At 38.7% G+C, this 26,502-nt stretch overlaps 1 protein-coding gene across 2 annotated transcripts in view; it reads left to right on the forward strand.

Moving 5' to 3' along the window:
• CENPF (centromere protein F) overlaps positions 1–26,502 on the forward strand; it is a 57,973-nt gene that overhangs the window by 28,583 nt on the left and 2,888 nt on the right. For both annotated transcript variants that reach the window (XM_012459644.2, XM_012459647.2), the window contains exons 11-19: positions 2,745–2,880; positions 4,906–8,309; positions 9,854–12,703; positions 13,975–14,127; positions 16,964–17,140; positions 17,488–17,649; positions 19,798–19,960; positions 21,486–21,962; positions 23,420–23,598. In XM_012459644.2, coding sequence (XP_012315067.2) covers positions 2,745–2,880; positions 4,906–8,309; positions 9,854–12,703; positions 13,975–14,127; positions 16,964–17,140; positions 17,488–17,649; positions 19,798–19,960; positions 21,486–21,962; positions 23,420–23,598 — 7,701 coding nt within the window. The remainder of the gene's footprint in view (positions 1–2,744; positions 2,881–4,905; positions 8,310–9,853; positions 12,704–13,974; positions 14,128–16,963; positions 17,141–17,487; positions 17,650–19,797; positions 19,961–21,485; positions 21,963–23,419; positions 23,599–26,502) is intronic.

Consider the following 26,502-nt stretch of genomic DNA (forward strand, 5'->3'; position numbering starts at 1 on the left):
AGGATAGGGATCTGTATTATACTAGGTCCTCTAAGGAGCTGGCTCTGGCAAGCAAGATCGATGAGGAGGAGAGGGAAAAACACATTCTTTGCATCCATCCCTTATCCAAGTATATAGGCTTCACCCCAGCAGGGGACGTATTAAGCTATATTCATGGATGGGACCATGAAATGCCACACAGTAACTGAAATTTGTTTTGTCTGGCCCTAGGAAATGATGCCTCCCTTGCTGCTCCTAAAGCGAAGTTGATCTGGGTGGAATTGCTTGCTAAGCTCTAATGCTGGCTTGTGGTTATAGGGATTTTTGTTGTGTTTTTCCAGCATAGTACCCAATTTTGCAAATCATGTGAGGATGCAAGAGATGCCTAGGAAAATGTATCTTTGTATGCTTAACTCATTGTTGATAATGAGATACCCAATCAAGTCTTAAGTGGCTGTAGCCTTGTGGAAAACTAATTGCCGATGGATGGCAGCCTGCACATCCATTTTCAGATGTTCATTTTCTAAATTCTGGCCTTTTAAAATTCTTGGGTTGGTCATAGCCATAGCATTATAAGCCTGCTGGGTCCCAGGATTGGCTGAACATTTCTTCGTTAGAAACAAATATTTACGGAGCTAATGCCAGAATAGAGAAAGTCATGTTAATCTTTCCATTGAGCTTACTATTCATTTAAATGTCTCCAGTTATGGACAGACATGGATCGAGATTCACAAACACATAAACATAAAATTCCCCCTCTTTCGCTGGTGCCCTCTCTCCCTTCTTTTTCCCTTCCTTCCCGTTGGGATACACCCAGTTTTGCACAGTGTCTTTCCAGCTTTCTTGTCAAGCCTCCAGATGCAGTTGTCATTTGATTTGATTTTTTTTAGCGTGTAAAAATATTCTTTTATTTGCAAAATAAAAATGCTAAGTCGACCCAGGTAGTTACAGTCTAGTTCTTCTGTGTTGACCTCATTCAGCTGACCTTAGCATTGATCACAGAGATCTGGCTACTGTTAAATTTTGGGAAGAAATGCTACTAATAATGCTACATTACCCCTGTCAGAGTGCTTTAAGGTGTTTGTCCTTTCACATCTGTGATCTCATTTGAGGGGTGATTATTCTGAGTCTGAAGAACAAACCAGTCATTATAGGTTCCATAGTTTAATGATGCTAATTTAAATCAATAACATTGTTGCACCTTAATGATTGTGCTTTGCAATATTTAACACTGACTAGTGTGAATGTTAGCGTATCAATCTTGAGATTGGTTGGAGCTGCCCTTTAGTTCTGATTGGTATCTTAATTTGATAGAGTGTCAGTTTAGCTAGCAGCAGGGAAGCAGGATTAGGACACGGGAGATGAGAGTATAATAACTACAACAGGTCTGTCTTATTTTAATGATGAAATGAACGCATATACATGAACAGAGCAGCTGCCAGCAAGTTTTCAAGTACTTTCTCCTAGCCAGATTCTCCCTCTTCTTGAATTTGGCTTTGCTACATCGGTACCCATCTGCTGGTAGTAACCAGACTGATAATTGAAGGCAGCCTTCCAACACAGTATTGCCATGGCCATCTGTTTTCTAACAGTGCAGTAGGGTTCTGGAGGATGGGTCTTAATTGTTTCTTTAAGATTCAGAATTTTTCCTCTACTTCACAAAGGGGTAATTTTGGTAGTTTTGAAATGCAGTTTAGAAAAAAAGTTAGCTTTATATGATTTTTTTCCCCCTTAAGGATGTGAGGTGCTTGGTTTTCTCAGTTTGTAATGATACACGCCAATTCCCTGTGGTCCAAAGGGTGGCATACAGTATAGGTTGAGATACTTGTTTGTTGTGTGAATCTTATGTGGTTAATAAGCAATAGAGTTTTTCTTTGGCACATAAATAATATTGCTTGCTTTTAAGATTCAGAACATACAGGCCTCCCTAGATAGTAGAATGGAACCAAACATGTGTCTATGCTACTTCATTGCATGTTGTTGCATGGATATCTCTTTAATCAGGTGCCCAAAGAACCTGTTTTCACTGTGAAATCTCAGAAGCTAGAATTAATCCCTCCTCTGTGTTCCAGCTCTCTGATTTATCATGGCACACTTTATGTCTCTTTAGTATTTAGCACTTCCTATTGTGTATTAAATGATTAGTATCACATCTTTCCCCTCTGGAGGGTGTCTGCCCTGAGGGCAGAGACTCTGTCTTATTTATATTTGCGTTTTTCATAATAACCATTCCAGCATGTTGAACGTTGTTGGTTTTCTTGATAAACATTTATTGAAGGTAATTTTTCCTACAAAGTCATTCCCGTCAAAGCAAACCTTAAGATGGTTTTGCAATGAAAAGTAAACATTTATGCTCTGAATTTTTTTTTTTTTTTGATTTATTAACAAATCAAATGTTTGCAAAGGTATATTTGGCCATTCAGGTATGATAGGAACTGGGAGGTTTTGTCTTGAGGATCTTGTAGATAGGATTTTCCTTTTGATCTTACTCTTTAATAGGCATATGAACAATAATAAAGTTCAATGAAACTTCTTGAAAGAAAAAATGTATCTTCAGATTTGGGTTTGGCACTATTGTCTTGACTTCTGTTCATAACATTATTTGATTTACGAAAAGGCTGCCTTCATTAGGTACTCAGAGGGAAAGTCTGATTGTTTCCCTAGTGAGATACACACACAGTTCTGCTAGGGACCTTTACTGAGGCAGAAGACATAACTTACTTGAGCATTCGTTTTGGCTATAACCAATTAAATGTGTGTTTTAGGAAATGAAGAAGGAAAATAGCCTCCTTAAGAGTCAATCTGAGCAAACGGCCAGAGAAGTCTGCCACCTGGAGGCAGAACTCAAGAAAGTCAAACAGTGTTTAAATCAGAGCCAGAATTTTGCAGAAGAAATGAAAGGTAAGTAAACTTAGTGTTTTCGGGTTAACTTTCTAAGCTATTATTTCCATGAGAGAGGATGGATGACATTAACGTATTAGAGAAACTCTTTAGATTTTTTTCATATATTCCCCTAAAAAGATGTGTGCAGTTGATGTGGAAGAGTTTTCCCTCTTCTATTTAGTTTGCAGAGTGAGAGTGGGACATTTTTTTAATTGGAACATTTTGAGTTCCAAATGCCTGGTGCTCAGCACTTTGAAACCAGAGGGTAAATATTTTCCACACAAAGCTAAATTGTCAGTGCTGTCTCTCACCCCTGAGTGCTATTCTCTGTGTCTCAAGTGAGCTTGTTAGTTAGATCCAGACAGCTCATCTCCTGACTCATTACCATTTCCCTTATAATGGAAAAACCCTATATTAAATGCATGTTTTCCAAGCTCCTAATGACCATTGTTTTTTGATGACTTACTTGACTGATTTTATTTTCTTATTTTAAAGCCAAAGAATTCTGCTCCGCACATCAAATGAATCCACTCTTGGTTTCATATTTGTGTGTTTGTGCTGGATGTCTTCTACATACCCTTATTTTCTCACCTAAGGTGTTTGCAAATCTAGGATTTCTTTGAACTCTGTCCTGTGGAATGTGTGTCACACTTCTCTGTGACTTTTTTTTTTTTTTTTTTTTGAGATGGAGTCTCACTCCGTCACCAGGCTGGAGTGCAGTGGCATGATCTTGGCTCACTGCAACCTTTGCCTCCTGGGTTCAATCGATTCTCCTGGCTTAGCTTCCCGAGTAGCTGGGACTACAGGTGCGTGCCACCACGCCCAGCTTATTTTTGTATTTTTAGTAGAGACAGGGTTTCACCATATTGGCCAGTATGGTGTCCATCTCTTGACATCGAGATCCACCCTCCTGCACCTCCCAAAGTGCTGGGATGACAGGCGAGCGCCACGGTGCCTGGCCCTGTTTTCTTTTTAAAACCCCAATCTCCCCAAGACAGATTTCAGTCTGTCCACAGCAGCAGGTAGCAGTGTCAGCCTTGAGCTCTCTTGAAGGGAAACTGTAAGAAAAGGAACAGTTGGGGCATTTTTCAATGTTGGTCACTCATGTGATTGTTTGAGGTGCTCACAGCAAAGTGGGTTAAAGTCCTTGTGGTGCTGTCTACACAAGCCTTCAACTATCAGTAGGTAGACTGAGATTGGCAGGTTGGAAGTATGTACTTCTTTCCACTTGATGTGATGTCTGAGATTGTGATACATGTTACCTTTATCAACTTCTGAGGAGGTTCTCAACTTTTAATCTTCCCCCAAATACTTGAGCAACTTGAAGCCTCTCATCACTGTTTAATGAAAACATGTGGTTATTCCCAACCAGGAGGGGCCAGTGTGTATAGATGAGTCATTGGGTAGAAAACAGAGTAGTAACGGAGTTTGAAGAAGCTTCCAGATTCATAGACACTGTCACGTTCATAGACACTGTCATTTTTACTATGAGGGGCTGGGGTGGGGGTGATAATGTTTCTCAAGAGTATTCACATATAGACCTTGAGGATTACTGATATATGGCATCATTTACTCTTTCCTACTTAAGTCTAATCCTTTGTATGTTCTGGCTAAAATGGTGGCGTACTTATGAAGTGGAATGTTCCCATTTCAGTGCTGTTCTTGTCCCAGTTTTCTCTCTTTGAATAAATATTTGAAAAGATGGTAAAAATACACACATATATAAACACATACAAAGAAAAGAAGAGAAAGTTTCAAGTGCTTAGGAAAGTTATCCCTTGGTATTTTATTCCAAGCTACCGAAGCTACTAGAAAGATGAATAAACATGTTAGTATCTTTAAGATGACCATTTTTCTCATTGTTTTTATATAATTATCAAGCAATCCACTTTCTAGGAGGTACCCAGGCAATAATGCCAGTTTTTCCAGGGCTTGAGAAGTTGTTTGTTTGGATTTTTTTTTTGCGGGAGGAGGGGTTAGCATTCTTTAGAATAAGTATTTATTACAAACATTGACAACTTTTATTTATTTATTTTTAAATAGTGAAGAATACCTCTCAGGAAACCATGTTAAAAGATCTTCAAGAAAAGATAAATCAGCAAGAAAACTCCTTGACTTTAGAGAAACTGAAGCTTGCTGTGGCTGATCTGGAAAAGCAGCGAGATTGTTCTCAAGACCTTTTGAAGAAGAGAGAACATCACATTGAACAACTGAATGATAAGTTAAACAAGATAGAGAAAGAGTCAAAAGCCTTGCTGAGTGCTTTGGAGTTAAAAAATAAAGAGTATGAAGAATTGAAAGAAGAGAAAACTCTATTTTCTTGTTGGAAAAGTGAAAATGAGAAACTTTTAACTCAGATGGAATCAGAAAAGGAAAGCTTGCAGAGTAAAATTAATCACTTGGAAACTTGTCTCAAGACACAACAAATAAAAAGTCATGAGTACAACGAGAGAGTAAGAACGTTGGAGATGGACAGAGAAAACCTAAGTGTCGAGATCAGAAACCTTCACAACGTGATAGACAGCAAGTCTGTGGAGGTAGAGACCCAGAAACAAGCTTATGAAGAGCTACAGCAGAAAGCTGAGTTCTCAGATCAGAAACATCAGAAGGAAATAGAAAATATGTGTTTGAAGACTTTTCAGCTTACTGGGCAAGTTGAAGATCTAGAATGCAAGCTTCAGTTACTGTCAAATGAAATAATGGACAAAGACCAGTGTTACCAAGACTTGCATGCTGAATATGAGAGCCTCAGGGATCTGCTAAAATCCAAAGATGCTTCTCTGGTGACAAATGAAGATCATCAGAGAAGTCTTTTGGCTTTTGATCAGCAGCTTGCCATGCATAATTCCTTTGCAAATATAATTGGAGAACAAAGAAGCATGCCTTCAGAAAGGAGTGAATGCCATTTAGAAGCAGACCAAAGTCCAAAAAATTCTGCCATCCTACAAAATAGAGTTGATTCTCTTGAATTTTCATTAGAGTCTCAAAAACAGATGAACTCAGACCTGCAAAAGCAATGTGAGGAGTTGGTGCAAATCAAAGGAGAAATAGAAGAAAACCTCATGAGAGCAGAACAGATGCATCAAAGTTTTGTGGCTGAAACAAGTCAGCGCATTAGTAAGTTACAGGAAGACACTTCTGCTCATCAGAATGTTGTTGCTGAAACCTTAAGTGCCCTTGAGAACAAGGAAAAAGAGTTGCAACTTTTAAATTTTAAGTTAGAAATGGAGCAGGCAGAGATTCAAGAATTGAAAAAGAGCAACCATTTACTGGAAGACTCTCTAAAGGAGCTACAACTTTTATCTGAAACCCTAAGCATGGAGAAGAAAGAAATGAGTTCCATCATTTCTCTAAATAAAAGAGAAATTGAAGAGCTGACCCAAGAGAATGGGTCTCTCAAGGAAATTAATGCATCCTTAAATCAAGAAAAGATGAATCTAATCCAGAAAATTGAGAGTTTTGCAAACTGTATAAATGAAAGAGAGAAAAGCATTTCAGAATTATCTGATCAGTACAAGCAAGAAAAACTTATTTTACTACAAAGATGTGAAGAAACCGGAAATGCATATGAGGATCTTAGTCAAAAATACAAAGCAGCACAAGAAAAGAACTTTAAATTAGAATCCTTGCTAAATGAATGCACTACTCTTTGTGAACATAGAAAAAATGACTTGGAACAGCTAAAGGAAGCATTTGCAAAGGAACACCAAGAATTCTTAACAAAATTAGCATTTGCTGAAGAAAGAAATCAGGATCTGATACTAGAGTTGGAGACAGTGCAGCAAGATCTGAGATCTGAGATGACAGATATCCAAAACAATTCTAAGAGCGAGGCTGATGGTTTAAAGCAAGAAATCATGACTTTAAAGGAAGAACAAAACAAGATGCAAAAGGAAGTTAATGACTTATTACAAGAGAATGAACAGCTGATGAAGTTAATGAAGACTGAACATGAATGTCAAAATCTAGCATTGGAATCAATTAGGAACTCCAGGAAAGAAAGAGAGAGTGAGAGAAATCAATGTAATTTTAAACTTCAGATGAATCTTGAAGTTAAAGAAATTTCTCTGGATAGTTATAATGCACAGTTGGTGCAATTAGAAGCTATGCTAAGAAATATGGAATTAAAACTTAAGGAAAGTGAGAGGGAGAAGGAGTGCCTGCAGAATGAATTACAGACAATTAGAGGAAAACTGGAAACCAGAAATTTGCAAGACATGCAGTCACAAGAAATTAGTGGCCTTAAAGACTGTGAAATAGATGCAGATGAAAAGTATATTTCAGTGCTTCGTGAGTTGTCAACAACTCAAAATGACAATGGACACCTTCAGTGCTCTCTGCAAACAGCAATGAACAAGCTGAATGAGCTAGAGAAAATGTGTGAAAAACTGCAGACTGACAAATGTGAACTAGTATCTGAGCTGAATGAGTCAAGGTCAGGATGTATCACAGCAACTAGGAAAATGGCAGAGGAGGTAGGGAAACTAGTAAATGAAGTTAAAATATTAAACGATGACAGTGGTCTTCTCCATGGTGAGTTAATGGAAGGCATGCCAGGAGGTGAATTTGGTGAACAACCAAATGAACAGCACCCCATGTCTTTGGCTCCACTGGACGATAGTAATTCCTATGGGCACTTGGCATTGTCAAACAAAGAAGTTCAAATGCACTTTGCCGAACTGCAAGATAAATTCTCATCTTTACAAAGTGAACACAAAATTTTACATGATCAGCACTGTCAAATGAGCTCTAAAATGTTAGAGCTACAGACCTATGTTGACTCATTAAAGGCTGAAAATTTGGTCTTGTCAACGAATCTCAGAAACTTTCAAGGTGACTTGGTAAAGGAGATGCAGCCCGGCTTGGAGGAGGGGCTCGTTCCATCCCTGTCATCCTCTTGCCTGCCTGTCAGTCCTAGTCTTAGCAGTTTGGGAGACTGCTCCTTTTACAAAGCTCTTTTAGAACAGACAGGAGAAATGTCTCTTTTGAATAATTTAGAAGGGAATGTTTCAGCAAACCAGAGCAGTGTAGATGAAGTATTTTGCAACAGTCTGGAGGAGGAGAATCTGACCAAGAAAGAAATCCCTTCGGCCCCAGCAAAGAGTGTTGAAGAGCTTGAGTCCCTCTGCCAGGTGTACCGGCAGTCTCTTGAGAAACTAGAAGAGAAAATGGAAAGTCAAGAGATTATGAAAAATAAGGAAATTCAAGAGCTCGAACAGTTACTAAGTTCTGAAAGGCAAGAGCTTGACTGCCTTAGGAAGCAGTATTTGTCAGAAAATGAACAGTGGCAACAGAAGCTGACAAGTGTGACTCTGGAGATGGAGTCCAAGTTGGCAGCAGAAAAGAAACAGACGGAACAACTGTCACTCGAGCTGGAAGTAGCACGACTCCAGCTACAAGGCCTGGACTTAAGTTCTCGGTCTTTGCTTGGCATCGACACAGAAGATGTAAGTACCTGAGATTTAAATGCTATTTCTCTGTTTACATGACCAGTAGACACTCAGTAAATGTCTGTCTAATTGAAATGCACATTAAGTCTAAGTTAAAATATTTTGAGGGTTTGGCAGGGTGTGGTGGCTCATGCCTGTAATCACAGCACTTTGGGAGGCTGAGGTGGTCGGATCATCTGAGTTCAGGAGTTTGAGACCAGCCTGACCAACATGGAGAAACCCCGTCTCTAAAAATACAAAGAATTAGCTGGGCGTGGTGGTGCATGCCTGTGATCCCAGCTACCCGGGAGGCTGAGCCAGGAGAATCGCTTGAACCTGGGAGGTGGAGGTTGCCGTAAGCTGAGAAGGCGCCACTGCACTCCAGCTTGGGTGACAGAGTGAGACTCCGTCTCAAAAAAAAAAATAAATTTTTTTTAGGGTTCAAGGAAATAAAATACACCAAAATGTTTTCAAAACAACCAGAACTTAAGAAAATGAGTAAACTTTATTTGAGGAATAAATTTCTATAGTGATTAGATTTACACAGTACTATATAGGGTATTACTAAATATGTTTTTAAAGTCTGGAGAAAATTATATTACGGAGTCAGAAAGTCTTTAGAATGTGTGTTTCTACCCTTTGTGCATTAATAAAGTATACTTAATTATTTAATTGAGAACTTATGAATGGTAATATGATGTGAATTTTTAATCTCTTTTGCACTTTTCAAACTATGTTTGATGTTATAGCATTATTGTCATGAAACTAAATGTAGGAGATTCTTTATATGTTAATAAACAGCTTTCTCTCTAACAATTTACTATGGTAAAAAAATGTGATTTGGTATAAGTAATTTAAAAGGACTTTTAAAAACTTGAATACGTAATTGTTTAATTGCTTATAACTTTGTTATTTCTAGTCTACTAGCTTAATTAATAATGCTATGTAGTGTATGAATGTCACTTGATTCCCTCTGTCTCTGTGAGGCAGAGAAGGCAGATCATGGTGAGGTGATGGCAGGAACAGGCACAACAGCAGATCCCCAGTTTACAGAGGAGAGGAAAGTGAGGCTCAAATATGTAATTTATCCAATCATGTACAGTAAGTGCTGGATTGGGGATTAAGTCTTTGGACTGGGAATCTGGTCATGAAACTCTACTGCCTTATTAAAGAATTATCATAAATACTGAAGGTGGAAGCTGAGCATTTTGTTAGCCTCTTATTTAATAATTATAGAGATTTCATATTAGGCTACCGGAATATTCTTGTCAAGGAAGAAAATAGGAAATGTAAATACATTACAATTTGTAATTGAGCTGAAGGGTTTGTCTTTAAGATAAATACCTAACCCCAGTGTCTTGCCCATAGGGGCCACCTACTGAATGTTTAATTGTGTTGAACGTTTGAATGGAGAGAGGAAGATGTAGCGGGAAATACACCACTTGAAGAGATGTGTTTAGCAGAGGCCATATACTAGTTTCTAAAAAGGAATAATTAAGTCTATTCTATTTTGATTCTTTTTGAAAAATAAAATGAATGCTTGTTATGTGTTATAATTACAGGCTATTCAAGGCCAAAATGAGAGCGGCGACATAAAGGAATCAAAAGAACATACTTCAGAAACTACGGAAGGAAGACCAAAGCACGACGCTCATCACATTTGTGATAAAGATGTTCAGCAGGACCTCAGTCTAAACATTGAGAAAATAACTGAGACTGGTGCAGTGAAACTCACAGGAGAGTGCTCTGGGGAACAGTCCCCAGACACCAGTTATGAGACTCCCGGGGAAGACAAAACCCGGGGCTATTCAGAATGCATTTCTGAATTGTCATTTTCTGGTCCTAATGCTTTGGTACCTATGGATTTTCTGGGGAATCAGGAAAATATCCAAAATCTTCAACTGCAAGTAAAAGAGACGTCAAATGAGAATCTGAGATTACTTCATGTGATAGAGGACCGTGACAGAAAAGTTGAAAGTTTGCTAAATGAAATGAATGAATTAGACTCAAAACTCCATTTACAGGAGGTTCAACTAATGACCAAAATTGAAGCATGCATAGAATTGGAAAAAACAGTTGAGGAACTTAAGAAAGAAAACTCAGATTTAAGTGAAAAATTGGAATCTTTTTCTTGTGATAACCAGGAGTTACTCCAGAGAGTAGAAACTTCTGAAGGCCTCAGTTCTAATTTAGAAATGTGTGCAAATAAATCATCACATGAAGATATTGAAGATAATGTAGCCAAGGTGAATAACAGCTGGAAAGAGAGATTTCTTGATGTGGAAAATGAGCTGAGTAGGATCAGATCTGAGAAAGCTAGCATTGAGCATCAAGCCCTCTCCTTGGAGGCTGCCTTAGAGAGAGTTCAAACAGAGAAGCTATGTTTAGAAAAAGACAATGAAAATAAGCAGAAGGTTATTGTCTGTCTTGAAGAAGACCTCTCAGTGGTCACAAGTGAGAGAAACCAGCTTCGTGGAGAATTAGATACTATGTCAAAAAAAACCTTGGAACTGGATCAGCTGTCTGAAAAGATGAAGGAGAAAACACAAGAGCTTGAGTCTCATCAAAGCAAGTGTCTTCATTGCCTTCAGGTGGCGGAGGCAGAGGTGAAGGAGAAGACAGAACTCCTTCAGACTTTGTCCTCTGATATGAGTGAGGTGTTGAAAGAGAAAACTCATATCCAGGAAAAGCTGCAGAGTTTAGAAAAGGACTCACAGGCACTGTCTTTGGCAAAATGTGAGCTGGAAAACCAAATTGCCCAGCTGAAAAAAGAGAAGGAATTGCTTGTCAAGGAATCTGAAAGCCTGCAGGCCAGACTGAGTGAATCTGATTATGAAAAGCTGAACGTTTCCAAGGCCTTGGAGGCCGCACTGGTGGAGAAAGGTGAGTTCGCATTGAGGCTGAGCTCAACACAAGAGGAAGTGCATCAGCTGAGAAGAGGCATCGAGAAACTGAGAGTTCGCATTGAGGCCGATGAAAAGAAGCAGCTGCATGTCGCAGAGAAACTGAAAGAGCGCGAGCGGGAGAATGATTCACTTAAGGATAAAGTTGAGAACCTTGAAAGGGAATTGCAGATGTCAGAAGAAAACCAGGAGCTAGTGATTCTTGATGCTGAGAATTCCAAAGCAGAAGTAGAGACTCTAAAAACACAACTAGAAGAGATGGCCAGAAGCCTGAAAGTTTTCGAATTAGACCATGTCATGTTAAGGTCTGAAAAAGAAAATCTGACCAAACAACTACAAGAAAAACAAGGTCAAGTGTCAGAACTAGACAAGTTACTCTCTTCATTTAAAAGTCTGTTAGAAGAAAAGGAGCAAGCGGAAATACAGATCAAAGAAGAATCTAAAACTGCAGTGGAGATGCTTCAGAATCAGTTAAAAGAGCTAAATGATGCAGTAGCTGCCTTGTATGGTGACCAGGAAACTGTCAAGGCCACAGAACAGAGTCTAGACCCACCAGTAGAGGAAGTGCATCAGCTGAGAAACAGCATTGAAAAGCTGAGAGTCCACCTAGAAGCTGATGAAAAGAAGCAGCTCTGTGTCTTAGAACAACTGAAGGAAGGTGAGCATCTGGCAGATTTACTTAAGGGTAGAGTGGAGAACCTTGAAAGAGAGCTAGAGCTATCCAGGAAAAACCAAGAGCATGCAGTTCTTGAGGCAGAGAATTCCAAAGGAGAGGTAGAGACCCTGAAAGCAAAGATAGAAGGGATGACCCAAAGCCTGAGAGATCTGGAATTAGATCTTGTTACTATAAGATCAGAAAAAGAAAATCTGACAAACGCATTACAAAAAGAGCAAGAGCGAATATCTGAATTAGAAATAATAAATTTGTCCTTTGAAAATATTCTGCAAGAGAAAGAGCAAGAGAAAGCACAGATAAAAGAAAAATCAAACACTGCTGTGGAGATTCTTCAAACACAATTAAAAGAGCTGAATGAGAGAGTGGCAGCCCTGCATAATGACCAAGAGACCTGTAAGGCCAAAGAGCAGAATCTTAGTAGTCAAGTAGATTGTCTTGAACTTGAGAAGGCTCAGTTGCTACAAGGCCTTGAGGAGGCCAAAAATAATTATATTGTTTTGCAATCTTCTGTGAATGGCCTCATTCAAGAAGTAGAAGATGGCAAGCAGAAACTAGAGAAGAAGGATGAAGAAATCAGTAGACTAAAAAATCAAATTCAAGACCAAGAGCAGCTCGTCTCTAAACTGTCTGAGGTGGAAGGAGAGCAACAACTTTTGAAGAAGCAAAACTTAGAACTGGTAAATCTGACAGTGGAATTGAAGCAGAAGATCCAAGTGCTACAATCCAAAAATGCCTCTTTGCAGGACACGTTAGAAGTGCTGCAGAGTTCTTACAAGAACCTAGAGAATGAGCTTGAATTGACAAAAATGGACAAAATGTCCTTTGTTGAAAAAGTAAGTGGCTGTATCCGTTTATGTTTAAATATGTAGTCATGAGGGAGGAAACCATATTTACTTCTAGACACTGATTACATTTACTTCTAGACAATGTCTGCTATGTTGGTACAAACTTTGTAAAGGCTTTATGTTTATTGGGTCTTGAATTGCAGAAACATTGAGTTGGCTCTGGCAGTAGTAACTATTCTAGCTGATTCTTTGGGACATTCATGGATTGGACCATGTTTTTAATGTGGCACCTACATATGGGCAAAGCTGTGGTTTATGCACAGTTCCTTGTTCTAATTATATTTCCCTTTCTTAGAGTACATCAGAATAGTGGTCTCCCCATGCCCAGTTGAGACTCACTGCTATAGAGAGTATAACAGACATTATCTAGGATCAGAAGGGATATGCCTGCCTTAATGTGTCTTTTTTGCCTTTAGAACAAAGCACTTTTAAAGATACTGACAGATTTATAACCAACAGAGCACTCATGGCTTCTAGGGTGTGTCTTGGGGATTTCGTGCTTTCAGTCCCCCTTTTATACATTCCCTTTGCAGTCTTCTATTTTGTTAGTTGATGCTTAAAAGGGAAGATCTGCCACCAAGAGGCTCAATTATTAAAGAAAAATTAAGTTTTGGCCCAGCGAGCTTACTTAGTGACTTAGGAAAGTGATTCCATCACATTTAATTTTTACTGAACAAATATTAAAGAAAAAAAGGAGTATCCAGAAAATACAATTCGTCTCCACCCTGTATTTTCTAAGAATTTTGGGGTTTGGTATACCTTAAAATAGACGGCAATTAGTATGGAGATGCTGAGACAAACCATACTAGGCTCTTTCTACTTCAAGGGGCAAATGCAAACAGTAGCTTTTTAACTGTTTTTCACTGATCATAAGCGTGTGTTTTGCACATTAGTATGGCACTGGGGGATTAGTAGAGATACTAGAACTGATAAACCAAGACGCTGCCTGATATGATATTCTCTGATGTTTAATTCAAGTTAATACCTTTGTGAAAGATTTTAAGACTTAGCAGTATTATCTTTCCTTGTCATTCCTTTCCTTATTGCTATTCTATTAAATCTTTGCTGAGAAGAAAAGGTAAGCTTACCAGTTGAGGATGTTGAGTATGTTGAACTGAGTGGATTAGTAAAGCAGGGATTAGCCAGCTTCCATTTTATGATTGAAAGCTAAAGTAAATGTGAATATGTTGTATCAGAGTGATTAATGTCATCAAAACAGACCACCAGAAAGCAGATTCTAACGAAAGATGAAATTGCAGGTAAACACAATGACTACAAAGGAAACTGAGCTGCAGAGGGAAATGCATGAGATGGCACAGGAAACAGCAGAGTTGCAAGAAGAACTCAGTGCAGAGAAAAATAGGCTAACTGGAGAGTTACAGTTACTGTTGGAAGAAATAAAGAGCAGCAAAGTAAGTTTCTTCATGACAAATGTTCTATGATCTGTTAGTGCCCATTCTCCTTGTTGGTTTCTGTAAGACCTTCTGTAGTTTACCTGTATTTAGCTCTTGAAAAAAATAACCCCATGCTTTTGTCATGATCAGATTTATAGTAATCTCTACCATCCAACACTATCATGAGCCCACCAGGAGTCATGAGAAGCCTCTGAACACATGAAAATATGTCTCAAAGCCCAAATACACTTTCACAGAAGAGGACCCTTGTACCACATTAACGCACATCAGAAGTAGATCTCATGCTGCTTTCAACAAGTTTATCTGCTTTCCTAGCTTGCCACAGATTACAGGCTGGAATGTTGCTGGAAACACATTCATTTATCTGCTGAGAACTAACAAAGTAACAGAACTAGAGTCACAGTAATATGTAAAGTTAGAAGCCTCTTGGGGTGCTGTTTTAGGGCAGGGTTAATGTGGCACATCTGTAGCACTTGGGCTGCCACTCCCCACTGCCATTTCCATAGCAGGCATTGCTGATTCCTGCCCTCCCTTTCTCTGAATCTCCTAACACTGTGTCCTGGGTAGCTGCTGCCATGCAGGGAGAGCTGGCAGATGCAGTGAAACCTATTTGTCATAACTGATTAAATTATAAATATTCCTATATCTGTATAGTCCTAATGCAGCTTCATCCCTGAGTAGTATTTAAAGAACAGCAAAATAGGATAGTTATGATTGCGACCCTGAATAATCACAGAAAGTTGATATGATATATGTAATATTCTGTATAAAGAGTTGGAGAAATTTGTTCTTTTCTTTAAATATAGTATTTAATCTATAAAAATGGAAAGGTTTTGGCATTAAATCTCAGGAATGGACTTAGAGAATGTTCTGGCCGTACTGCATGGAAGGAGTTCCTCTGAGTGGTATTTGTGTAGTGCGTCTGCTGAAATCTCTTCTGGTGTCGAGTAGCTTGGGAGTCTCCCAAGTGCGTCGTTATTGTATTTCATGTATAGGCACCACTGAGAATAGTAGTTTGGCGTCAGGTCCATACATATGAGTGTGTTAGTTTGCAATGGCTTTATGCATTCATTTATTCATTCTGTAAATAATAAGTGCTAGCAAGATCAGGGGATAGACTGTTGAACCTTACCTATCCTGTGTTTCCTGTACTCATATAGCTTACAGTCTAGACCCATAATAAATCATGAAATAGGCAACATGTAACAATCATAAGTGGACAAATACTATAAAGGAAACAAGATTCTTTGCTGCAGAGTAATTAGGATGTGGGGATGTCAAGGTAGGGAACAACCTAATTTAGATAGGGTGGTCAGCAGATGTCACCTGCAAGATGAGTCAGCTATGCAATGAACAGGCAGAGAAGGGAGCCTTCTAGGTCTAGAGAGCAGTGTGGTGAAAGCTCTGAGATTAGAAAGATCTTTGTATTTGTTTTAGAAATGAAAAGGAAGCCATTGTGGCTGGAGCCAGAGGGAAACATGACATGCACAAAGTTTGGAGGGGTAGGAAGGGTATGGAGGGGGTAGGAAAGGTTTGAGGCGGGAATATTAACTTGGCTAGTTCAACATATAGGGAGTATTTAGAAATTATGGGAATGGTAGAAAATGATGGAGAAGAGAAGGCGGCTCAGGGCCTAGCTCATAGGAACTCTAGCATACAAGGTGAGATGGAGAAAGAAGAGCCAGCAAAGAAAACAGAGATGGCTTGATGAGGCAAACCAGGGAGGTGTCATGTTCTGAAAATCAAGAGGAAGGAGTGTCTCCAGGAGGGAGTGGCTGGGTATAGTGGTTCACACCTGTAATCCTAGCATTTTGGGAGGCTGAGGTGGGCTGATAGCTTGAGTCCAGAAGTTCAAGACCAGCCTGGTCAACATGGAAAAACTCTGTCTCTCCAAAAAATTAGCGAGACATGGAGGCACATACCTATAGTCTCAGCTACTTGGGAGGCTGAGGTGGGGGATCACCTGAGTCCTGGAGATTGAGGCTGCAGTGAGCCATGATTGTGCCACTGTACTCCAGCCTAGAAAAAACTAAGTCAAACCAACCTACCAAACAACCAGCCAAACAAACAAACAAAAAAACAAAAAGAAGGAAGGAGTGCAGCAGCCCCAGGTACTACTTAGAGGTCGATTGAGATGAGCTCAGAAGAGTGTGCCTTTAATTTGCAGCCTGGAGGTTGATGATGCCATGGAAAGCTTTTTCAGGAGGAGCTGGGATGAATCGATTGGAGCAGGTTGAAGAATTGACGATGAGGAATTAGATACCACACAGACAGAAACACGTACAGAAACAGCTACTCAGGGTCAGGCGTGAAGACAAATACTTCCAGGGTTGGAGTTTGGCCAGTTCTTCACATTGAAGGGACGGGGCAAAAGTGGAGGGCATTTGGAAGGGAATTCTTATAGTGATAGAACATGGGGTCTCTGCTGGTCAAGGAAGAAAATGCAAGTCCTGAGGGGATTTGGTGTGAAGATGGTAGTGGTTCTGTTGATGAGGTCAGGAATTATTGTAATGGAAGTACTTTAACAAACAAGGTTGGAAGCATAGGAAGGTGTCGTCCCAGAGTGGTTTAGTTGCATTCAAGGTTTCAGAGTTTCTGTGGTCTCTGGATGACCTTGCGAGTTGGTTGGGCTGGAGCAGAGGAAAGTGTCATTGGAGGTGAAGTCACAATTTAAAGTGAATACACTGCTAAGGATTATAGCACTATGCTGTATAGATTTTATGTTGCCCATAAAAATCTTTTTCTGCACAGTACTCATGATTTTCTAAAAATATATATTCAGGTTCTTAATTGTGAGGAAGCACTATTATGATTTTATTACTTTTCTGTTTAGGATCAATTGAAGGAGCTCACACTAGAAAATAGTGAACTGAAGAAGAGCCTGGATTGCATGCACGAAGACCAGGTGGAAAAGGAAGGGAAAGTGAGAGAGGAAATAGCTGATTATCAGCTACGACTTCATGAAGCTGAAAAGAAACACCAGGCTGTGCTTTTGGACACAAACAAACAGGTAAAATATGGGGTTTGGTTACTGGGGGAGCTGGAGAGTGTATTTTGATCATGCATAGTAAGGCTTTTTTCTTTTTCCCCAAAAAGTCAACATTCTGGGTTATGACTATGCTATATAATTTTATAAAAGGTCTCACATTAACTTCATGATCTTTTCCCCAGTTCCCTCTCTTATTACTTGATTTTTTAAAAAGATGTATTTCCATTTGGAGTAGAATAATAGGAGAGTTACAAAGTTGAAATAGTCCTTGGTACAACAGTGTTGTTTTTGTTTTTCTTACAATTTTTTTCTTGGCTATGCCTCCTGGCTAAATTAATTTTTTTTTTTTTTTTTTTTTTTTGCTCTAGTATGAAATAGAAATCCAGAAATATCAAGAGAAATTGTCTTCTAAAGAAGAATGTCTCAGTTCACAGAAGTTGGAGATGGACCTTTTAAAGTGTAGTAAAGAAGAACTCAGTAATTCATTGAAAGCTACTACTCAGGTTTTGGAAGAACTGAAGAAAACCAAGGTATGTTCACTTTTCTTTGCTTCATGATTTCGAATGGTTTATAGTGGTAGTGATTATGGTATAGCATTAAATGCTTTCATTTTCATTTTATGAAAATTTTTGGTAGTCAAATATGATGTCATTCATCAGTTGTCTGCTGAGTTATCTTAAAAAAAAATTAGTGAATGATCTGAGTCTCATAGTTTGAATAAGCTATCCATTGCCTCATGCGTCCTCTCAAACTAGAGGATGTTAAAAGACATCTTGAGATAGATTTGAAGATCTAGCCACACAGCAGATGAGGGCAGGCCTTTTAAGCTATAGAAAACAGTCTGATGGGCAATTCCAAAGTCTTAAATGAGCTGTCTCCAAGTTCACTGTCACCACACCCACTCTCCTGTGGCTTATGGGAGATCAAAGTGTGGCAGAGCACTTTGGTCAGGCAGACATGTGTGGATATTTCCCTCTTTCTCTTCACGCAAGGATCATAGAACCCTAGTCTCAGGATTGCTAATTTCAAGATGGTACCACAGTAATTCTACCTGGAAAAGCAGGTGTTTTGATTCCTACAGATATTTTTCATAAGATGAATACTACCCACCATGTGTATTAATGAACCAGGATAATAAATATCTTCCAGCAAAGGTTTTACTTAGAAGATAATTATATTTTTTAAACTTTGACATTAATTGAATATATACAAACAGAAAACTAGATATATATTTATTATGTTTATGGCTCGTATATAACTATCAAGGTAAAGGAAATTTACCAATTAAATACAAATTAGTAAAATTCAAAATCATGTTAATAATTAATAATGTTCTCCTTCTACAAAATGAGATGTTGGGTTTAATAGGAAGAAGTAGCACTGTTGAAATAGAATTAAATGGGTCTTTAATTCATTTGTCATTGGAATCAGAAGTAGCAAGTTCCGAAAGGGTAAGGTTTACTGCAATGTTACTAGCAGATTATTTCAAAATGAAATTTACAAAGATGAGATCCAAGCTATAACATCTACTTGCAACATGAATATGGTATTGCACCCCCCACCTCCATACCCGCTCCTCCTCCTGCTGCCCTTTGGTCTTCCTTTGTAAATTCATGATGCCCTATCAGATTATTTTAGAATTCTGCATTTTAAAAGGTATTACATAATATAATGCATATGCCGTATATAATATCCCAGTGGGATCAGCTATAATATTGCATAATCAAATTCAGATTTCTGCAGCAAAATGTGTGGATATTCTCACCAGGCAGGATAAATAAAGACTATACATATTGGGCAAGGTATGGTGACTCATGCCTAGAATCCCAGCACTTTGGGAGGCCAGAATTTGAGACCAGCCTGGGTAACATAGTGAGACTCCATTTCTAAAAAAAAAAATAAAACCTCGGGAGGCTGAGGTGGGAGGATTGCTTGGGTCTAAAAGGTTATGCAGTGAGCCATGATGGTGTCACTGCATCCCAGTCTGGATGACAGAGGAAGCTCCTGTCTTAAAAATAAATTAATTAATTAATTAATAAAGACTATAAATGCCTTTATATCTGTTCAGGTTGGGTTTTGCCTCTAAATCATTTTCATAGCTCTTTTTTGATTTGGGTTCTGAATAAGGATGTGAACTTGTACCACTCAGAAGAATTATGAGGACACAATTCTCCCACCATTCTATTGTCTTTCTATTTGAGCCACAATAAAATTTAACATTGTATAGTGAGCTATAATATCATTTGGCCTTCACTTGGTATAGCTAAAACAAATACCATGGCAGGTATTGAAACTGTAACAGTGTGATTACAAATGGGGACACAATTCTCTCATTGAGAATTTTGGACCCACCAGGAATATGTTCCTGGTCTCCCTGCCCAGTAATCCAATGCGATTTCCACTGGATAAATACAGACACAGTGGGCACTTAATAGACATCTCAGGAACCATAGCTTATACTGGTGATACTAAGAAAGAGAATAACAAAAACCACATTGTCAATTAGGAGGACTTAGGATACTGAGTAGAGAAGATGAATGGTTTTTTGCATCTTTAGATGTTTTGTTGTGAGTCTAATATCTTAAATTTACAATATATGAATCTTGTATCTCATTATTTTTCCATTTGCTTATAAAAAGAAATTCAAGGTTTTAAATGGAATTGCTTTTATTTTGTAGATGGACAATCTAAAATATGTAAATCAGTTGAAGAAGGAAAATGAACGTGCCCAGGGGAAAATAAAGTTGTTGATGAAATCCTGTAAACAGCTGGAAGAGGAAAAGGAGATGTTGCAGAAAGTACTGTCTCAACATGAAGCTGCACAGGAGAGGCAGAAAACAGGTGGGTGTTAACTGGGGCACATCAGCTAGCCAGAACTCTTTTCCAATAGTGAAATAACACATAATGTGAGTGCATAGGAACTATTTTTAGTGCTGTGTTCTATTACTGAGTGCTGATTTTTCAGCATTAATCCATTTTCCAATTTCTGAATTTTGTGTTTCTCTTGGGATCATTATAGGACTCAGACTGAAGCCTTTTCGTTTGTTTGTTTTTGAGACAGTGTCTTGCTATATCACCAAGGCTGTGCAGTAGTGCCTTTATGGCTCATTGCAGCCTCGACCTCCTGGGTTCAAGGGATCCTTCTACCTCAGCCTCCCGAATAGCTGGAACTATAGGCAGGCGCCACCATACCTCACTAATTTTTGTATTTTTGTAGAGGCAAGGTTTTGCCATGTTGCCCAGGCTGGTCTTGAATTCATGGTCTCAAGCAATCTGCCCACCTCGGCCTCCCAAAGTGCAAGGACTATTGGCATGAGCCACCATGCTTGGGCTGAATGAAGCCATTTTGAAGTAGAATTATTGCATCTTCTGTCCTATAAAACATGCAAAAAAAATGGTGGTATTTTTTGCTAATGAGCCATTCTAATAAGAGTTTTTTATGTTGATGTCCAGTTATGTGGTTTGTCAATAGATTGGCATTGAAGTTGGCTTTGGTAATTTATAAATAGCTGACCCTGGTTGTCCTTGGTCCATTTGTATGGGTCAACTAAAGGGAATGGGTGAGGGTGGGAGGTATATATTTAGTTGTATAGGCAAAATAGAAAAGGAAAGAATGATAACTCTCCTTGTCACTTTTATCCACTTCTGTCCCTGGAGTGGCAGGTGCTTACCGTGTGGGTAGATGACAACAAGCATAATCTGACTGGTTTCTCTGGTTTGTAGCATGGCAGAGTGTGGGTCAACAGTCTTCCCTGTTGGAAACAGTGCTCAGGGTAGACTGGGCCTTCAGGAGATTTTTCCAACGGATTTAGTATCACCTGTGGCAGCTATAAGTTGACCAAGATTCTCACCTGTATAGTGTTCCCCCAAACCATTGTTCATCAGACCCTCCATTGCCTTCAAATGCTTTCAGAGTGTTTTTTGGATTTGCCTGGTTATTTGTTAGAATCGTGTCTCCCAAAGCCATACAACGGAGGCTTCATTATCTTTACTGACTTCTGTTCATCCACTTACGGTAGACAGAATGGACTGGGGAAAACAAGGATGTAAAAATGAATTTATTGACTGCATATAACTGGTGCTACAAAAAAATTTAATGAGTTGGCTGAAATATGTGTTTGAGATTTTGGTGGATTTTATTTAAGCTGTCCCAGTGAATGTCATGGGACTAGAATATCTACCTTGATATGATACCTCCAAAATGAGAATTGTTTGAACTATAAGAACATATACAGATATATCTTCCCCATCTCTTCAAAAAAAAAAATCAAAGAAAGAACAAGTCTAAGATTATCTGCTTCACGGTGCCCACTGCTAACTAGAGACGCATCAAGTTGCACATGATGTGTTGCTTTATTTTGGACAGGTACTGTTTTGGATGCTAAGGTTGATGAATTCATGACTGAGATCAAAGAACTGAAAGAAACTCTTGAAGAAAAAACCAAGGAGGCAGACGAATACTTGGATAAGTACTGTTCCTTGCTTATAAGCCATGAAAAGTTAGAGAAAGCTAAAGAGATGTTAGAGACACAAGTGGCCCATCTCTGTTCACAGCAATCTAAACAAGATTTCCGAGGGTCTCCTTTGCTAGATGCAGCTGTTCCAGGACCATCTCCAATTCCTTCTGCTACTGAAAAGAGGTTATCATCTGGCCAAAATAAAGCTTCAGGCAAGAGGCAAAGGTCCAGTGGGATATGGGAAAATGGTAGAGGACCAACACCTTCTACTCCAGAGACATTTTCTAAAAAAAGTAAGAAAGCAGTCATGAAAGGTATTCACCCTGCAGAGGACACAGAAGATACCGAGTTTGAACCTGAGGGACTTCCAGAAGTTGTAAAGAAAGGTATGCCTAATTTGAAAACAAAATTATTTGTGTTCTTTTGAAATTCCATGTAATAGCTCACATATAAAAAGGCAAAAGCATTTGCTTTTTACATTATTGTGCAATAATCTCATTGATGTTCATAAACAATAGTCTGCTTTTAAATGGATGAGGCATATATTTTCCTCAAGGATCTAATTACTTGTGTCACATTAACAAAAGAGCTGGTAGATTGGAAAAATGTCTGTCTGAAATCTGTTTAGAATTTGTTATTTGAATGCTGAAAAGAATCATTAAAGCAAGGACACCCTTCAAGGTTTCCTACATTTGGTCATGACTGACCCAGCTAGCAGATGAGCTGGAGGGTGTACCCTGTCATGCTGGTTCCCTGACTGGAGCTACTGACTACACTTCATTTTGTTTTGTTTTTAAACTTGGTTCTCCCTCAAGTCTGGCCCAGGGACTGTGCCAGTCTAGGAACTGTTTGTTACTGGTTCCTGACTGAAAAAATGTACAGCAATTAAATAGGAATTTAGGAATTTTCATAGCAACTTGACATTTTTGCAACATCCAAGCACATAATCATTTTTTTTCTGTTGATTTCGTTTTCATTCTATTATACAAAAATATTATTCCACAGCAGATTGGAAATTCTTCCACCCCACCCCCCGGCCCCCACCAACTGCCCCCGAATATCAAAACTGATTCTTTGCCATAGTTGGTTTGAAAAGCATTGTTCTGAGTGACTCGAGCCCAAAAATAGTTAGCTATCTCTCACTGGTAATTTTTATATGTAGTTAAAATGTGAAAAACAAAAACAAATGCTGCTTTAGTTAGCCCTGAATGCAGTTCTGGAGTGTGTGTTGATACGCTAACTCTTAGTATCCCTGGGATTGACTTTCTTCTCTGGGTCTTCAAAAGTCATGTCACTTCCTTCTATGGAAAGAGACAACAGCAGTGAGTGTGAAATCACCTTTAGGAAGGCCAGTCAAAAATTTCTCATCCCACCTGCATGAGAGTGCTCACCTGAAGTAGCTGTTACCATTTTACATTTCCCCCTGTAAACAAGCACTTGCCTTTTTTTTTTTTTAATTTTATTTTTCTATTATACCCTCTTTTTTCCCCCAACCCAATTTTACTATAAGGCCTGCTGGCGTTCTTTAGATGTTAGAAAAATGCATAGTAAAACATCCATGTGGAAGATAGAAGCAAAAAGGTTTTTTCTTTGTAGTGTTATTTTCCCCTTCTCTCATTGTTGTTTTCTATGTTTCTTGATTCAATTTGAGAAACCTGTTAGTTACTTGATTCAATTTGGCGACTCCCAGGGCAACTGAAGAGTAATCCATTGACCGCAATGGCTAGGACAAAATATTTTTTGGAGTTTGCTTTATCCTTGTTAAAACCACCTGGTGAATATCGTTTCCACTATAGATAGAATTGGACCTAGCAGTGCTGACAGTTAGCTTTTTTGCCCTTAGGGTTTGCTGACATCCCAACCGGAAAGACTAGCCCATATATCCTGCGGAGAACAACCATGGCAACTCGGACCAGCCCCCGCCTGGCTGCACAGAAGTTAGCACTATCCCCACTGAGTCTTGGCAAAGAAAATCTTGCAGAGTCCTCCAAACCAACAGCTGGTGGCAGCAGATCACAAAAGGTAAACTACTGTCAACATCCATCTACTGTTTGAGATCCAGAAAACTGCGGTATTACCTGGGCGAGGATTGGACCCTTCACTCCCTAATTCAGGAGCCCTTTCAAAAAGTCTGACCTTCTTGGTGTGGTATAAGTCAGTCAGTAGTGAGCAAGTGAGAGGGTGAGCATGATAGTATCAGGGTCCATGATCTCATCCTTGACTCAACAGGCCACTTATGTGTAGTTTGGAAAATGGCATTGTTACATCAAACTCAGTGGATTTGTAAGAAAGTTTCAGGCATTACTGATGAAGAATTTGAAGAGGTAATTTTCCTTTTTGCCACAGGTATTAGTCATAGTTTGTTTCAAACTTTCACTTATCTGCCCCCAGCTGCTAATTCTTTGTTTTTATTAATCCTTTACTTTCTTAAAAAAAAAAAAAAAAAGCACATATTTCAGTAGATAAATTTAAGGAAAGGAACTCTGTTTATGGATTTCTCTCTTTTGATTGTTGAGGATATGACAGAATCTTAGTGACCTCTGTGTACCTTACAATATCCCAGAAAATGTTATGTAGAACATAGAGAATATTTGCTTAACAGATCTTTATTCCTGTTATTATGATCCATACCAGCAGCGACAATTTAAGTATGCAAAGTATATGCATTTTATTTATCTTTCTCATTTTATTGAACTCTCACAGTGATATAAAAGAGTGAAGAACACGAGACTTACAAAGATTTAATCTCCCCGTGTGAACCCCTATTTCCTCTCGACTCCACAGTCTTGATCTTTCGATGATACTAGTGTTTCTTAGACTAGAGTCCAGGGGAATATTTTTGGAAGTTGCTGGAATAGCTTCAAAGAGTTTGAACAGTCTGTGATTTTACCTTGATTGCTCACTTGTCGGAGTTTGATCAAGTATGCGAGCTGATAACCTTGAACCAGAAAACAAAGCTTTGAAAGTGTAATAACCCCTATTTGTGTAACGTGATAATTCATAAGTGTGCAAGCGCATTCTTAGGATTTTGGATTCCAAATATGAACATATTGGTGGTTATACATGGGAGATCTAAAGAGCATAATATATTTAGATTTCTTAATCTAAATGTCACAACAACAGATTTGCAAATTTGTTTTTGTTGATGCATAAGAGCTATAAGCATTAAGGAATTATACTTAGTAATAAGTTTGTTAATAATGCTCATTATAATAAAAATTTTATTAATTCAAGTATGAAGAAGAATGATCTGAGATTTTCTTTCACTCTTTAAAATGGACCCATACGTTACTCCTATTAGAAATATTCTACCATTTTGTGCAAATTGTCCTCCCCTCCCCTACCAAATTCTCTCTCTCACTCACATTTGGATTTAACTTTTACATGCTGCCAACAACAAAATACTGAAGTATATACTGGAGAATATATATTTAATATACTGAATAGACTGACTTTCCAATGAACATAAGCTTCTCTTTTAAGCAACTAGTGCTCCTAAAGAGTGGAGCTACCAGGCTTGTCCAAAGCTATCAACTACAAGATATCCACTGGATACTAAATACAGAAGGAGTCAGGTTTAGGGTCCTGATATGGCTGTGCCATTTTCTTAGAAGGGTGACTGGGAGCCACCCTTTCCCCCTCAGTAAAAAGTAACATCCATTGCTGTTTGTCTCACACTTATGGAGATCAAATGAAGTGTTTGTCTGATTCTCTTAGAACAGAAAACCATGACATAAGCTAGTACTCTGTGCCTCCACTGTCTTTAGGCAGCTCTCTTTATTGTAATCTCTTGCTTAAATATCTGTCTTCTGATTTGCAATCTGAGTTCTGTAAGGTTACTGATTATATCTGTAGTTTATGTCTAAGGTAGTGTCTGACATTCAACAAATATTCATTAAATGAATGAACTGTGAATGTCCTGAAGTGATTGCATTAATGGATGTTTATTAAGGCAGGCTAGGAAATGGTCTTATGAAATAATCATGAGTCTTTTTTTTTGCTGTTATGAAGAACTGATGGTAAAAGCAGTTTGCATGTGGTGTTCAGACTTACTATCTAGGAAAAAGAGCTTTGCACGCTAGGGGGCCTGCTCTCCTCACTGCTGTTGAATCTGCTGAGTATGGAATAGTAACCATGGTTTCCTTCAGATTTTGTTCAGTGCATTAGCTACATGCCGTTCAGTAGGCACCAGCAGTTATGAATTGCTAAGCAATTTTGTGCACTTGCAAATGTGGAGGGGGTCCTTTTGAGAGCAGTAATAGGAGACTTCATGATTAGATTCAAACTCTTCGAAAGCTAGCCTAGTAATTTTTAATTTAATTCAGCTTTTTCTAAGTTGCCCTGTAAAATGCTTGCCTCATCTGTTAAGTATATTTCATCACTTAGTTTTAAAAATCTAGAGCAAGGTCTTATTTCCCAAAGCAGTTGCTTAGAAACTCAGGATTGTGTGTTCTCCTTTGAGGTGACTGGCTAAGTTATGAAAGAGACAGTTTCCTAGGTCATTTAGCAAGACCTTTAGTGACATCTGACAAGTTCAAAGGGGAAAAAATGGGCAAAATGCACATTAGGTGAGAATCATTCTGGATTATGTCACTGGGACGGATAAGCTTAGGAACTTCTGGTTTGTTGGGAATAAGAGAGACAGTGATTGTAGACCTGATCTCCTGAACCTGGGCATTGCGATCAGTTCCAGAGGATTGGCCGGTAAGCTGTAGAGCCCATCATAGACGGTGGCGTTGGTTGTCTGGGAGTCTTGCATTTTTTCCTACTTTTGAGGTTCATTTTCACTGAACTATCTGCATATTTGCCCTCTCCCTATTACAACTGAAGAATCAGTTATAAGACAATTAGGGTATGCATGTACTATTTTTCCCCTGTGTTATTCTAGGAGGATGTACTATCTTAATAGATTAAATACTTGGTGAA

Source organism: Aotus nancymaae, unplaced genomic scaffold, assembly GCF_030222135.1.
Source record: "Aotus nancymaae isolate 86718 unplaced genomic scaffold, 86718_ANA_hifiasm-v0.15.2.pri h1tg000032l_0, whole genome shotgun sequence".
Classification (NCBI taxonomy): Eukaryota; Metazoa; Chordata; class Mammalia; order Primates; family Aotidae; genus Aotus; species Aotus nancymaae.